The sequence below is a fragment of the Alosa pseudoharengus genome, unplaced genomic scaffold (assembly GCF_046254945.1).
Source record: "Alosa pseudoharengus isolate Yale_2024_CS ecotype anadromous, Long Island Sound unplaced genomic scaffold, YU_APseudo_1.1 YU_APseudo_1.1_scf_5, whole genome shotgun sequence".
NCBI classification, from domain to species: Eukaryota; Metazoa; Chordata; class Actinopteri; order Clupeiformes; family Clupeidae; genus Alosa; species Alosa pseudoharengus.
The window spans coordinates 14,430,801-14,447,259 of record NW_027468837.1 but is presented as its reverse complement, the minus strand read 5'-3'; the positions used below and the strand labels follow the sequence as shown (position 1 = coordinate 14,447,259).

General features: G+C 39.9%; 1 protein-coding gene across 2 annotated transcripts; it reads right to left on the bottom strand.

Moving 5' to 3' along the window:
• Window positions 1-4,358: 4,358 nt before the first annotated feature.
• Window positions 4,359-16,147, bottom strand: LOC143104513 (inter-alpha-trypsin inhibitor heavy chain H3-like). Of its 2 annotated transcripts, none has more exons than XM_076268614.1 (22): window positions 16,021-16,147; window positions 15,887-15,916; window positions 15,724-15,747; window positions 15,170-15,324; window positions 14,812-14,916; window positions 14,544-14,706; window positions 14,270-14,380; window positions 14,013-14,141; window positions 13,802-13,918; window positions 13,530-13,698; window positions 13,088-13,213; window positions 12,720-12,901; window positions 12,258-12,443; window positions 10,945-11,081; window positions 10,657-10,817; window positions 10,330-10,356; window positions 8,422-8,502; window positions 6,999-7,130; window positions 6,508-6,709; window positions 5,958-6,130; window positions 5,084-5,195; window positions 4,359-4,760 (listed from the first exon to the last, which is right to left on the bottom strand). In XM_076268614.1, the coding sequence occupies exons 1-22, from the start codon at window positions 16,117-16,119 to the stop codon at window positions 4,631-4,633; spliced, it is 2,751 nt and encodes a 916-aa protein (XP_076124729.1). In that variant the 5' UTR covers window positions 16,120-16,147; the 3' UTR covers window positions 4,359-4,630. The 2 variants fall into 2 exon arrangements, with proteins under 2 accessions (XP_076124729.1, XP_076124730.1); XM_076268615.1 differs by having other exon boundaries at window positions 8,422-8,499.
• Window positions 16,148-16,459: the final 312 nt, after the last annotated feature.

Sequence of the window (16,459 nt, the reverse complement as noted above, 5' to 3'; positions counted from 1 at the left end):
TTGGTATGTCAGGGCACATACTCAACCATAATGATGGCATTCTGTACAACTTCATGAAGCACACTCAAGCACTTCACACAAGCGCCCCTCGTACATTCATCCATCTACTGTACATCAGAGGGTGCCTCACTAGTGCATCGCCTTTCCATGGGGGCCCTCATACAGGAGTCAAACTGACCTAGGTGTCCCCGTCCCTCATACAGCTCATACTCTGAGCACACTTTGGCATCACAACAAGCCCTTTCACTTCTGGCATCATGCAGCAATTAAAGCAGTCACCCCACCTGGCCTCAAACCAGGGTACAAAACCTGGACTCTGATCACAAGACGAAAAAACAGGCTCTTTTTTATTTTTGGTGAGTATTACATAATTATTACTCTGTTTCTAACAAATACAAGCAATACATTTGCCAATTTACTTACAGGTATAGGCAATGTATCTGCTTTTGCATTGCCAATTTACTTACAAATATAATGCACTTGGTTCCCTACTTATATACTGTATATATATACGTACAGTATATTTGTTATGGCCATATGCGAGTCCGTCCGCCTCAGGCCAACATCATGCAGTTTTTTGTATTTCCTATGACACCTACATTGATATGTTATGAAAAGTTGTTGATAATAAATCTTTACTCATCAATGATGCTTGCTCATATTTTTTCTTGCTGATTTACTGGAAGAAAATGACTGCGAAATGCAATTTTCGCAAGGGAAAGACACCTGCAGTCAGAGGAAGCAAAATGACTGCCTGTGAGTCATGTGACCTCTTTCTTGCAGTTGCATTAGCAACATAACATAGCCTAGCCTAGGCCTCAAAGGGCTAATATGTGATATTTTACAGAGGGTAGCCTACTAATTTAAATACCACCATAGTTCGAATTACAGGGGGTACTGGGGGGTACTATACCCCCCAATGAAGACCCAGTACCCCCCAAAGAGACAGAAATATCAGTTTTGGGGGGGTCAGATAAGTTTTCTGATATTGTGAAAAAATATCATTACATTTGGCTACAATACAAGTCAACTCCTATTTTCACTAGGAAAAAATTAAGGTAAAGCAATTTCAGAAACCCCTATAATGGACTGTACCATTTATAACCACCGTGGCGCTAGAAGCACCGGAGATAGAGACTTATTTTACTGTCTATGGATAGAGAACGACTTCAACTTCTCAACCAAGTGTCAACTTTGAATGACAACACGCTAGTTAGATTCCTCCAGTAGCCTAGCCTAAATTCGGTTTGCTGCTGACGTGCATGGGTAAATGTAAGTTGCTAGCAGACGTCTAGCTTGTTGAAAATGTGCTATTTTACAACCTTCATGTATTAACGTGTTTTGTTCTTTCATAGCTCATGTCACGTCTTCATACATTTAATTACCGGCTGCTTACCTGCTACTTAGGCCTACCCACTGAGGCTAGTAAAGTGGACCTTGGTTAGTTACCAAGGTTAGTTAGCAAGAATTAAGCAAGAAGCAAGAATTACATTGTAGTGAGGTAAAATCGATTGTCATTTCCAAGGAGATGAACTCCAGTCCATAGCCTAGGTGTCCATTCTCATTTTATCTTGAATAAATTATTGTGCCCTTTTGAAATTAGTTTGGCACAGATCCTGTGTTGTTTTTATATTATGCACAAGAGGGTCTGATGTAGCTAAGCCTAAATAACATCAGTGAAACCTGTGGAAACATAAAAAGAGCCAAGTCGATTTACATTAAAGATTGCTCAGGTTTCACATATCTCTAGACAATTGTGTTGATTTGACACTGACTACCATAGACTATAATTGGTTTCTGTTTATACAGTAGGCTTAGAGAGGGTTGGATCTTACCTCCAGGTCTTATGAAATCTAAAAATTAACCAAATCAATGTCATGAAATAGGCAATAGACTTCTTGTAAGTTATTACTTTTACGAATTAGAATGGTATTTCAGTGCACTTAACTTCTAACTTTTGAGAGGTGATCAAAACAGTTCTCTTTTGGATATATAATAACAATGAGATATTCTGTAGCCTACTGATTATCAGTTTGTCGCATGTTTAGACCTTGTATGTGTGTTGCACAACACATGTTGCACTTGGCGGTCACGATGGGGATTGATATGGTAGTGGATGATGGTCATAGAAGAAGTGAAGTAGCAGTACCCCCCAATTATGGTGGGGTAATTCGCACTCTGAATACCACATGTAAATTCACAACAGTTCATGACATGGAAGAAAAATAAAATACAACACCCACTGCTGTTGCCACTGTGCCTTTCCTCCCCCTACCTTTTTCATGAACATGATCTGAAAAATGTTAACATAATTAAGACATAATGATTGAATACAAATCGGCTACTTGCATGAAAGGCTCTCAGTGCGCTCGTTTGGTTTCCGCTGCAGCGTTAACTGTGTTGTAACGGCAACTTCTGTTATATTCACTCCGACACTGAATATCTTGTTTGCCCAATAATAAAAATTTCAACACACGCATAAATCCTTTTATTGTAACGTGCTGATTCACTTAGGGCAACACCCAACCGGGTCTGTGTAGACACTAATTACATTAACACTAGCGGCAGGTTCAAACACACCTGGGCCCACTTCCCCGAAAGCATCTTACGCCTAAGAGCGTCGTAAAGTCCCTCTTACGAACGTCTTAAGATTTGCCGACTGTTTCCCGAAACCATCGTAGCTTAAGAGCGTCGTGAAAACACTCGTAGATCTACGAGTGCTCCAGAGTAGGCTACTCGTTACCGGCTAAGAGCGTCTTAACAGTACTTCTCACTGAGGTCACCAACAGGACATACAGAGGAATTACAATTTAGAATACATAATCCAATTTACGTTCCCATTCTTTGTTGTGTTTACCTGTGATGAATCAGATTTTAGCGTGCAAAATAGCCTACATTTAATGGTCATAATAATGTGATGAAAAGCGGACACAAATGCAATAAAGTTATGAAACGAGACGTTGCCAGAATAGTTTGACATTATCTTTGCTAAGTGAATATTTTATTAGGCCTATGAGGTAAAAAGCAGAGAAAGCAACATGTGGTTTAGTCTGTAGCCTACTGCATCAAAATCTAAGCACATTTCCTCTCTTTCTTACTCGACTTCTTTCTTATCTTCAAACGTGTTCTTAAGTGGCACTGCGAAAAATTATTGCATGGTGCAACAATCTCATCTTAAAATAATTACAATTATTTATGTCTCTGTGTGGTAGGCTATATAACCTACTTGGGATGCTTACATGCAGATGTCAAAGTGTTTCTATTTTCGTATTGATGTGAATTAATGTGTAGATCCGAAGTTTAAATGGTAGGCCTATAGGTGTGATGTGGAGTCACCTGACATCATCACCGTCAAATCAGAGGATATTTCAGAACTATTCACGTGGACAGCTCCCCTTAAGAGCATCTTAAGAGCAGTGCACGCGCGTTCACGCTACGAGCATGTTCGGGAAACAGTCGGAAAAACCAAACGAACGATCGTAAGATGAATCGTAGAAAACCCTCTTAAGAGCGTGTCTCCGTCGTTATCGGGGAAGTGGGCCCTGGTACCCGATAACGACGGAGACACGCTCTTAAGAGGGTTTTCGGTAACGGTAACGAGTACTCTGGAGCACTCGTAGATCTACGAGTGTTTTCACGACGCTCTTAAGCTACGATGGTTTCGGGAAACAGTCGGCAAATCTTAAGACGTTCGTAAGAGGGACTTTACGACGCTCTTAGGCTTAAGATGCTTTCGGGGAAGTGGGCCCAGGCTCTGCCGGAAACAAACGCGCGCATTGAGAGGCTTTCGTGCAAATGATCAACATTCTAAGTCCTTTTTATGCATTATATTGTTGTGTTGTCACCATTTGAAACCTTGGACTCTTGGGAATCAATACATGACAACATCTTTCATGTAAAATATGTGTAGTGCTTTATGATCAAATTGATCTTATTTGTCTCAATTCAAAATGACTGCATCAGAATAATTTGATTAAAGGCCTTATTATGTGGGAAACGTGGCCTCTGAAGCACTGTGCAATTTCAGGCAAACACCTGAAATTGGTATTGAGAATTAAGCTGTTAATAGTTTATGTCTACACAGTATCCTTGGGACATGAAAACAAAGATGACTTAATAGCTAGAGGTACAAACACTTAATGCAAGAGATTTGAGCTATCAAAGGCACTAGAACTTTTTTTGCATTCCAACTGAAATGTCATGTGTGTAGGCTACTCCATATGCCAATATTAATGAGATCTCAAAGCAGTATTGTAATGTTGTAGTTACTGTTGTTTAAAGTCTTCCTATGCATAATTGTAAAACACGATGTGAAATAAATGATACAATTATTTATAAGTACAGTAATCATTTAATAGGAGTGACATTGTGGAAAGCATCGTAACACATAAGAAATCATTTACTTTTTATCTCATACATAAATACTGTATACTACTGTATATGCCATCGCCTTTTTCATTTGTCCTTTCTTATATCACTAAATACTCTGCGCTCCATTCATTTTTTTCACTTATACAGTAATCATTTTGACATTACCTTGAAGAGACAAATTCATGTATTTTCTGTTATTTTAGTTTTGGATACGAGTGCTTGGTCCTTTTTACATAGAGGTTTTTTTTTTTTTACCGAGCTAGATAAGGCTGGACATCACATAGTCCTCAGGGCTCCCATCGATGAGTCCAGTTCCATTGTTGTGTACAAACCAGCAGGGCACTTTCTCTCCGTTCTTCACATCTCTACGGAAGTCTCTCTGCCAGCCTCTGAGGGAAAGTAATTACATATTTCAAGTTTGCAATGCTTTGCATATTTAAGGTATCCTCTAGGCTTACTGAGTCTGTAAGTCCACTGAGATACCAAGTATACTGTACAGTGCCCAAAATGGCTCTGGTGATTTACTGCATGGGATACCAGCAATGTAAATCTGGAAGTCAGAACTTAGACATCCATATTATGAAAATGCAGATCAAAACAGCAAGACATTGAAAGATATACAGACTGTAGGCTTACAGCTGAATACAATCCAGACATGATTAACAAATATGTTTAAATTAGGTTTGTATGCTTCTAATTTATGTTTGCTTACCTGGTCACAGTTAGTTTGTTCCCCTTAATGAACATTGAAGCATCAGGTTTTTCTGGGTCCTTCCCTGGGTATGTGTCACTAACCTCAAACTGCACACCATGATAAAACTGGCCTGATGGGTCAAGATAAAGTAAACTATTAATACAAACATACCAATATCAATTTAACATCCACAACCACAAAACATACAAGAGTAATGCTGTTAAGACCCTCTCCATAGACAATTTTAACTTTTTAACATGTTCACATGGTGTTTATATATAAAGTATAGCATATCAGGGGCACAATGAGCAATCAAGGTCATGAGAATCTCTATCTTGGAGTTGCAGTGATTTAATTTAGAAAAAAATGTAGGAAAACAAATCAAACAAAACATGATATGTAAACATAGAGAATATGATCCATTATGGAACTGCAAGGAGAGATAGCACTATACTGATGTCAGACGATAATGATGATGACCTTACAGTTATTTTTTAACAAACTAGGGAATGGATTAACAAATGAAAACCCCCATCTTCAAGGCTAACAGATTGTATTTAAATGTAGCAGATCCAGGTGACCTGTTTGATATGGTAGAATAAATGGAACAAGTGGCATTGTCAATATATGGTGGTCAGAATGGGCAGTGTGTATTGTATTAACCCTTAACATGGTTATGATATGCCAAACAAAATAGATACAGTGATTTTTCACCTAGATCGCCATTGGTCAAAGTAAGAAAAAAAATTGGTTTTACCTACTCAAGTTGCTGACAGAAGCCGACAGGCATCTTCAGAGCTAAGTAAAACCGATTGTTTTTTTTTTTGTTTGTTTTTTTCCTTAAAATCACCAGAATTTACAAAATCCTTTAAGGTCCCAGGCCACTTCTTACCCAGCAGTCCGTGGACCCTGGGGGAGAGCAGGTGGCTGTCTATGGTGTAGAACCCCAAGTAGTCCTGGTGGTACGGGTGCTTCTTCCACACCTTGTGCAGAATGATGACAAACTTCACAGAGTCTTTCAGAGTCACCGTCAGACTACGATCCTTTGTGATATGCAGGTCTATGCTGTTGGGCAGAGAATGTCCAGTTATATGGGCATGTTGCGTATTGCATGAATGCTATTTTATACACTTTTATACCAATTTGTGCTTCTGTGAACCAATGTGAACATCATCATGACACAGCACTACTATTGTAAGGTCTAAATGGAACAACACAGCAACCAAGTAATATCAGCTTATTTTAACATCATGGGGATAGTACTCATCCAGCTAACAACTTATGTATGAAACTTATGTATGGATCTGATGTTGCACAGTTCAAGTCTAAATTGGACAACAGTTACTTCAGGAAAGAACACAGTGTCTTGCAATGCTGATAGTGAAGCTATAGCCTAATAAGTGATATTGTTGCTTTAAGAAATTAACACTTTTGGTACTCACTTGGCACCTTTAACGGAAGCTGAGTGGGACCACTGAAGTTTGACCATTCTGCTGTCCTGGGCAACAGATATTTCTTTTGTGCTCACCATCAGCCTGACGCCTAACTTCTCATGAACTATACCAAAGCGACCAAAGTATGTGTTCACTTTGCTCCCAGAATCAGTCTTCTTGTCCCCAATGGTTTCACCATTCACCACAATACCTGTGTGTTGGGGTGACATCATGTAAGGAAATGTAAAAAGTAATTTAGTTGTGTAAATGAAAACTTAACGGCTTCATGCCAGTACACCTCAAACAGTGTCACATCCTGTGAACTCTTTCTCTCTTTCTTACCCTCCCCCCTCTCTAATACTCTGTGTGTGTGTGTGTGTGTGTGTGTGTGTGTGTGTGTGTGTGTGTGTGTGTATGTGTATTTTCATACATGTGCATTGGTGAAATGAGAATTGTTAGTGTACAGTACCATGAAAATTGTCTATAAAGGCTTTTCTTACCAAGCTCAGGATCTCTCACCAGGTTTAGAACAGTGCCTGGTTCGTCGTTGATGTTAAAACACAGGGCATCATTCTTCTCTGGCAACTCAATGATGAAATGAGGGTCTCCATCCACAAGAGGATAGGAGTCATCTTATATAAACAACATGAACATTAGAAATCACAAGATTTGATGTAGAACAGCATTGATACATGTCCATTCTGCCGCATGTTTAGCGTAGTAGAGTTAGTATAGTGTAATATAGTATAGTGTTTGAATTTTCCTGCAACTCATGCAAGAACTAGATGTACAGCAAAGCGGTACCTCAAATGTTCTGGGCGGGGCTAGGTTTGGCTGGCACCCAGGCTAACTCCATCCCCTACTTTTGCAGCATTTGGTTACAGTATGTAACAGAATGTGTGCATAGTGTGTGTAGCCTATTTTGTGTGTGTGCGTGTGTGTGCGTGTGTGTGTGCGTGTGCGGCTGATATGACCTTTCATGAACGGAATTCCACAAAACTGGGCATGCATTCAGAGGGTGTCATAATGATCAGGAGTTTTGAACCCGTCAGCCAAAGATACCTACGATTTCATCTTAGGCCCTACGGTTCTCGAGATATTCACAGAAAACTGTGTCCGGCCATATAGGCCGATTGGTGTACAGTCACTAAATGTACACATAATATTCATTTATCGGTTCATTCATTTGTTATGGAACGGTGATTAAACTTTTTTTTACCAGATCTACTTCATAGGTGTCCTGTTATTCAGAATTAATAGCCACCCCACCAGCCAATCAGAAAAGAGTAGTTCTTCTCTCCAGGTGATAAGAGGGCCTTCGAGGTGTCCCGTTATACGGAATTCATAGAATTTGCCAGTTCTTTGCCTTCCCCTCGTCCATTAATTCCATATAACAGGACACCTCAGTGGTTGTTATCCCTTACTTATTGTATGGGAATTCCACAAAACTTACCATGCATTCAGAGGGTATCATAATGATCCTACACTACAAATTTCGTAGTTACAGTTTTGAACATGTCAGCCAAAAAAAGTTGGTCATCCTAGGCCCTACGGTTCTCGAGATTTTCACAGAAAAGTGTGTCCGGCCTACCCTATTTTTCGGGGGCCCGGTGCGGCTTAGGTGGGTGACAGATCAAAATGAAAAACAATGGTTCATGCCCACCAAGTTTCGTGCAGCTTGGTCTTTCAGTGTCCCATGAATCATTGACACAAATTTAGCCTACTGAAGAAAAAAAAAGGGGAAAAAATAGGAAAAACTCTGACTAAACCTAAGCTATAGGCTATAAATTGTGGAAGCCGTGAATTGAACCCACAACTTTTCTAGCCACTACGCTACCACCACCACATGGTATCAGTAGGCTATATTATCCTTTGATGAGATCCTTTGTGCAAGAGAGATGGAGGCTATTTACATGCACTTACCGAAATAAGATGATGGAGGATAGGATGCAGAGCCCACTCTGAGGAAGGCAAGAGGTTGACCACCTGCATATAACACACCTGCTACAAGAGACGAGAGTCCCAGTCAGTGACAGCATCATAGGCAGATTTGACTCTATGTTTAACTTTCATCCATGGGCGTCACTAGACCCCTTTTACTGGGGCACATGTCCCAGTATTGAACTGCTGTGCACCAGTAAATAAGTTAAGGTTTTTATCTAGCTCCTGTTGCCAGGGATGGGCAGTATTTATGATACATGTATTTCAAATATGTATATACCTTTCATATTGGTAATTTATTTTTCTTGGAAACATCAGTCATCAATAGGCAAATAAGCATGAACATCCAATCGGAAAACATGGTACCAATTATGTGGTTGATTCAGGTAATAGCCTAGTATTGGGGTGCTTTAAGCTCGCACACATTGTGTGGCTCTCAGTAGGTTCAGTGGTTAGTTTGAACCACTTGATAAGTTCAGTTGTGACTTTTTGAGTAAATCTCTGATACAGTATTTAGGCTATGAGATGTAACAGGCAGATCAGCATACTGTAGCTTGTTGACTGTTGACTGTTTGCAGATTCATGGCATGTCTCATTGGCAGAGAAAAGCTGTTGCTCTCAATCAATTAACCAAACTGTTAATCAACAGAGTCAGTGTACTGGTGAAGGAATAGACTAAATAGACAGATATGGAAGGTTTGCAAAGTGATGCTCCCTTTGAAGTATTTTTAGTGTTCTGAAAATAAATTCAGACAAAAATACAGTATTTTATTTTAATACATGATGTGGCTATTGTATTGTGTAGTTTATTTTGATACACTTCATATTAGGGTATTTCATATTTTATTTTAAGATAAATGTTGATGTAATTTTGCCCATCCCTGCCTGTTGCCTCTTTGGCAGCAGATTATTATTAGGGTAAGGCTATTTGTACCCCTGGTACATTTAGCAGTGTATGCTATTCATACCCTGGTGCAATTAGAAGTGAATTCTATTCGTCCCCCGGTGCACACAGCAATGTGTCCTATTTGTACCCAGTCTGGTACAAATATCAATGTATGCTATTTGCACCCCAGTGCACACAGCAATGTGTTCTATTAATACCCCGTCTGGTACAAATATCAGTGTATGCTATTTGCACCCCTGTGCATTTATTTTGGCATATTGATCACACAATGTAATAATAATAAAAAAAACAAGCAACATGTTTTTTTGTTGTTACGTAACAGGGTGTGAATAGCTCAGCTGTGTAATAGACACTCTGAATAAGGTATGCTGTTTGCATCAATGTATAGTTAGAAGTGGATGCTATTCGTACCCTGGTGTATGTAATACTGTATGCTATTTACACCCTGGTGCATGAACTAGCTAATTGTTGCAATCAAAACTTCCGTTTGAGAACCGATTTCTTGTTCAAATTGCACGCCTCTCTCCAGAGACGTTGGTACACATGCACACATGCACTGTTTTCACAAGTAGATTGTGTTTGCAGGTAATCTTATAGTTTATAGGCCTGAACGTCATATTCACGAAATTTCTGTTAACTAACAAACTGACGGTTGTATGTGTTCACTGAACCAAGATTATGAAAATAAAACACAACTTTTCAATCTAAAACTTAATTTGAACAGATATTAGTGCCGAAACCTTTCAGAATTCTTCACTTTCTGCTGGCGAAAAAACGAATATCCACCATGTTTTTTGTGTATGTGAGCAACGTCTTTTTGTTGTTATGTCACAGGGTGTGAATAGCTCAGCTGTGTGGCCAAGGCTATTCGCACCAGGGGTGTAAATAGACACTCTTTATTATTATTATCATTAGATTGGACTGTGCCTCAGTAGAGTTTTAGGTCTAGTGACACCCCTGCTTTCCTCAATATTCACTCCTACCTGGGGGATGAGGGCCAACTCTCTGGTCTGTAAGATGGCATAACAATTGGTTAGAGTTGACATTAGACACATGGAATATTATTTTCTATCTCCACACACACACACACTCACACACACACACACATCATATTATATAATATTATATTATCATATTATATTATGTATATCTTCCAAGTCATGATAGTTTGCCTTTTTGACCTTAAGGCACCAATTTGCTGTACAAAAGTTTATGGAACACCGTCGGCTCAAGGTGAGTTCATTCACTTCCCTCCAGTTTCAGTGTCATTAGTCTACTTCTCCCTTGTTTTAGCTCTATCAAGTTCATACCCTCGGTGAGTTTGTCTGCGATGAGTACATCATCTGGATTTTCCTCGTTCTCTGGCTTTGTGACCACCATGGATGTGAGGGGAGTGACGAAGCTGTACTTGAGGGAAAGGTCCAGAGCCTCTGCAGTAGCATTGGCCCTTTCCTCTGGTGAACCCTTATCTCTGAAAGAGTAACATGATGACATCAATAATATTATGATATAAATGTTAATAGGAAAGAGACTACTATCTATTATCCCTCTATAGAAATGGGGTATGTGGCCTCCCTGAAGAAACAAACAAAACTGACTTCCTGTCCAGGAGCTGCTCAATGGTGAGGTAGGCCCACAGGCGCTCTGTAAACTCCCCAAAGATGTACTCCTGGTCTGGGAACATGATGTCCCACTCCTGTGCTGTGGCCTGGCCCTGGACCACATACTCGTCCACCTGAACAAAGACGCAGAGGTGTGATTGAGCAACACAAACTGCTTTCCAGTCTGGGTGTTGCAGTATCCACAAGTTCAGTTTCCACCGTTTCTTCTCAAGTGGCTTCACATAACCAGATAAATCGTTGGGTAAGTGTTTTCTTCAGTTAGCGCTTTGTCCACAAAATGAAACGAACAGACATAACATTTCAGAGGATGTTTTAAGTTCACGTTTTTCAGCCATTTTCTTTTAGCCTCGACGTCATTGGGAAGTGGATGGAAGCTGTACCATTTCGGGCACGAACGCTCTGCTTTCTTTTTCGGCTTGTGGACAAAACACTCCAATTTCAACCAATTATTTAGTTTTGTCCGGTTGTAAGTACATCCTCTAACGGCACACGTTGTTCCCAAGCTTTTAAAGCCATAATATCATTCAGCAACAGAGCGACTATACAGCAATTTGATTAGTCTGCCAGCTGCTGATCAGCTAAATACACAGCTGAGGCATCAGGCGTAGTGGGCGGCCACACAACTCCACCGGAAGTGTGTCCCACAAACATTTCCCCAGTAACCTCCCAGGAAACTTGTGAATAGACCTCATATAAGGGTTATGGTAGTGTAGTAGCTAAGAAGCTGCTAGCATGCAGTAGGCTGAAAAGGTGTGGGTTCAATTCCCAGCTTCCACCATTGTGCCCTTGAGAAAGGCACTTAACCTCGAGTTGCAAGGGGACAATGGCCCCTGTCATATAATAAACATGTATGTCTCTTTGGATAAAAGCATCTGCTAAATGAATAAATGTAAATGTAGACCTCCCCTCCAGATCTTTTGAAGTTGTATTTTCAAATCATCACCAAAATTAGCTTGTTAGCCTTTAGGTTATTCTTTGCCCCTAAGGTCCTGCATAAACCACCATCTTTAGCAGAAACAGTCCCACCAAAATAAGTTTTCCCATGGACAGTGTGTTGTGTTGTGGGACATTTTTGGATCAAATAGAGGTAATAGTAATAGTAATAGTTCCTAGTGTATTTTCTTACAGACTTAAACTGAACACAATGTGCACACTTTTATTCTTCCAAGTCTCTTCCTATCGGCAATCATCAGCCTGTAATTGTGCAATCACAGGCTTATAGCCTAGCCTACTATGCCCAAAATCTTGATTTATAGTAACACTCATATAAAGCCCTTGGAGATTCTCACCCCATGTGCTGACACTTCTATGAGGAAGTTTTCCACATCATTTTCATTCAGTTGTCCCGCCACCACAATCTCGGAGCCATTGAAAAGCTGCTTAAAGTGGCTGTTGGTGAGGGAGTTTACCACGTCTTCAGGGTATCTGAAGTGCACATCAGAGAGAAGGGGACTGGCCACCTCCTCATAAAATCCCTGGAGGAAAGCATTAGTTTAGTTTGATTGAAAGCGTGTAACATTGACTTTAACTGAATTTAGGTTTTTCTTTTTTTTTGTTTCCTGAGGTTGCTCATCATCATAAGCTAGTAGTGAGCTGAGTAGTCATATTGAACATATACCAGTAATGTAGTGTCCAAAGTAGAATTTCTTCTATATTCAATGAATGGAATGAGATAAGAATATATTTCTATGATATTTATAATTGTGGAAATGTATATGAATGATGAAAGAGCTCTTTGAGTGGAAATTCACCTGCAGCTGCACAGCCGCATCTGATGCCTCATAGATCCTGCGGGCCAGTCCGTCATTCTGCTTTGCCATGGAATCCAGAAAGCCGTAGTCCAGGTCGTAACCGAAGCCCAGGCAGAACAGGGTCACGTTATTGTCAATGGCTGCCAGGACGTTCTCCTGGATTACCACAGTGTCTGTCTCTCCTGCTCAGGGAAAGAAATCAATGTTGTTTTTGTGTTTTCTGGGAACACAAAAACTTGACATCTCATCATGCAGAGATTTCTTTTTGTTTTTAATGACACCATCTAATTAGTCTGTAGTTTGTAGCCTATGTATTGTTATGTTTCAAAATGCAAATTAGGGAATGCTTTCTTTGTGATCTTACGTACCAGCAGTGGGTTGTCCATCTGTAAGTAGGATGACCATAGATACACTATTCTCTGGGAGCAGGTTCTGTTGTGTGTCTGTGATCAGCATTTCCACTGCTTTGAGAACTGCATCATTGATGTTTGTAGCTTTGGGAGGCGGCAGCAATACAAAACAACTGGAAGTTAATGTAAGTAGTGCAATCTCTACAATATTCTGTTTCATTCTTAATATTTACCCATTTCCTGTGATCTTACTAATGTCATTTTGGTTTGTTAGATTCTCAAACTCCAGAAAAAAAGATTGAATGAATATGAAAATAAATACAAGCAAACCACTAAATAAATAATGTTATAATTTATTATTGCTATTGTTGTTAATATTATTGTTGTTATTATTGTTGTTGCTGTTGTTGTTTAATTAGAATGTGTGAGCTCTGTTTTTGAATATTTTGGACATACTCACTGCCTCTATCCTCAATAGTTTTGACAAATTCCTTTGCCGCTGTCACATTGCCCTCTGTGGCCTTGGTCAGGGATGGCCTCCACGGTTCAATGTTGTCATCAAATAGAACCAGTCCAAAGTAGTCATCTTCATGCAGCTCATTCAAGATGGTCAACAAAGCCTTTCTCGTCTGAGGAAATGCAATGGACAAGATTCAGACAGTAAGACCAGGAGGTTTGGAAACAGCAAATTATTTGTTGAGGACATTCAGTTGAAGTTCCATCTTTTCTCACCTGGTCCATTTTCTGCCCACTCATTGATCCACTGATGTCTATCACAAACATGACATTTTTGGGAACTCGGGGCAAGCCAGCAGGTGCAAAATAATGCACAAAGTAGCCATTAACTATCTGGAATAGGAATGATAATCCATGAGATGAAGCCGATTTTATTTTGAGGCTGAAGAAAATTATAATTAAATGAAAATGTCAACATTTTTCTTGCCTGAATGTCGCCAAAACTTTCAGCACGGTTCACATCATACTTTATGAGGAAGTCTCCATCGATCAGAGTGCCGTCACAGTCAGGGCATTTTCTCTGCTGGTCCAGTGTTGGACTGAAGGACACATGAGCCTGGTGGAGGTCCGAGAGAATTGGAATTTTTTTTTAAATTCTGGATTACCGGTATATGCAAAATGGATGTGTATATTCTTGAATGAAAATGGCATGATGACTCCCTCACGTCTTTGGTATTCCCCTACCTTTTTGTCAGTCACAGTTTTCTCTACCAGGGGCAGTAGCTCATTGGTAATAAATGTCCCATAAGCATCCAGGAAGGCAATTCCTTGAGGCTCGTAGATGTCTGCCACAATCTAATAATGTAGCATACCAGTTGTTATTAGTCATTATGATGAAAAGTTGAAAACATACAGTATGTATAAGTAATTATATATGTATGAATTAATTCATGGCATCATAAGCATACTTTACTCTAAAAAGGTAATGGAAAATCATTTCACAACATCTTAAACTCGCCTCAAAATTCTGAACTAACTGGTTGGGCTTGACCCGGGTCATAATCTCATATTTGCCCAACCGCCGCTTCAGCAGCTCCTCATAGGTCAGTGTGAATGTGACGTTGCTGTAGGCCGCAATGTTCACTGAAACGGAGAATTTCTCCATCTTTCTGCCTGATGCCCTGGTGTGTTACAAGAAAAAACACACAAACATGTAAAACAATACATACAAGAGAGAATGAAAGAAACACCCAAGATGTCAGAACTCCACGTCTAAATCAACATACTTGACCAGTCCAGCGGTCTGTCCCGAAGACACAGCCTTTTCATACTGCTTCTTGGCCTTCTCCTTCTCCTTCACCTCTCCCACATAGGTCTCTCCATCTATCTCCCTACAATGCAAACAACACCATTCGATAAACAGATGCTTATAGGACACAGATATCTAACATAACACGCAATAACAAAACAGATCTATTTACAGTAAATGAGAGGTTTAGGACATCAACTGTGTGACCAAATGTGGTCTCTAGTATTGAATAGTGTTTAGAATTAAATCTATCTTAATAGGGTCATCGAAGTTGTATCCTGTTAAACATCCTGTACATTCTGGAATGGGATCAGGATTCTCAATGGTTGACTAACATGCTGAAGTTGGTGATGAAAGCAGTCTTTGGAAGGTCCACTTCAAAGAATATTTCCTTCGATGAGTTGCCCTTGTTCTTCGCCACTGTGGTCATGACCGTGTGAGCAAAGCGAGACGCCACCTTGCAGTCGACCTTCATACTCTGCACTTCAATCTGTTGCAGAGCAAGATCCCCTAATTACCATAATAGCATCATTAAACGGAAGAGAATTACAATGACCTAAGCTGTTCCACAGAAGAAACCCTATGAGTCACTCAAAGCCTGACCAACATCTGGGTGTGTGAACAGCTTTGAGAACATGCAGTGTGTTGGTCAATGTGTTAAAACAACAGTGGTTGTCTGACCAAGGGACAAGCAAAATGATTAATCGATTGGAATAAACTGAAAAAATACATGTTACTTGATTGTAAGATAATTATATATTATATAACATAGTGTACCATTACCATACCAATTCAAATTTAAGACTGTATGAACATTTCGACCTCAAAACTTTCACTAAAAGACATGTTTGTTTCTCTTAAAATAATAAACGGAGCACAAGTCTCTTACCTCTACATCACTGACACTGCGTTTCTGTCAGGAAAAATAAAAAATGTCAACCCACTTGGTGCAGTGATTTTGGTTACAAATTCACTGTCTGAGAGTGATAGAACTGACCATAAATTTCTGACATTTAGCAGTTTTATCAACTTTGAAAAGTGAAACATCATACCGTAATATGTCTGGTCCTGTCAGGATTGTCCTGAAAGAGATCAAACCATCAACATCTCTGTCTCTCAAATATTAGGCCAATTACCGGGCCCATACTTGATAAAGTCATTAAATAGCATATTGCTGGCAACTTACCTGCACTTTGGTGTCCCTAGAGATAACCAGAGCGCCATAAGTACTGACCCATGGACCTACACAGACCCAGAGCAGCAGCACAGTCCTGACTACAGACATGATTCAGCCTGAGCTCAACACTCACTGACTGCACTACTTCACCACTGCTTTACTGCAGTCTGTTGGGGCGGGTCTCAGGCCTGTGCCCCCTTTGCAGAGAGAGAGAGAGAGAGAGAGAGAGTCGGAGATCGCTAACACTGAGTTCTTTGTAGTGACCAGAAAATCTAACTTACACTTAGGTATGTGTCTGTGTGTGCTTGTATGTGTATTTGAACTGGCCATAAACTCACATTATTTTCAAAGCGTTGCACTGTCGATTTTTTAAGAGGTTCTCAGTATTTTGGAAGCAGTACTGTAACATAGATCATTTTCTAACGTCTGCTCCCCTACCTCAGTATAC

Excerpts from the sequence above, each read along its gene's own strand:
- LOC143104513 (XM_076268614.1), bottom strand. The coding sequence starts at position 16,119 with ATGTCTGTAGTCAGGACTGTGCTGCTGCTCTGGGTCTGTGTAGGTCCA. Across the intron at positions 15,917-16,020 it reads CTAGGGACACCAAAGTGCAG|GACAATCCTGACAGGACCAG; the intron begins GTAAGTTGCCAG and ends GATCTCTTTCAG. Across the intron at positions 15,748-15,886 it reads ACAGGACCAGACATATTACG|AAACGCAGTGTCAGTGATGT; the intron begins GTATGATGTTTC and ends TTTTCCTGACAG.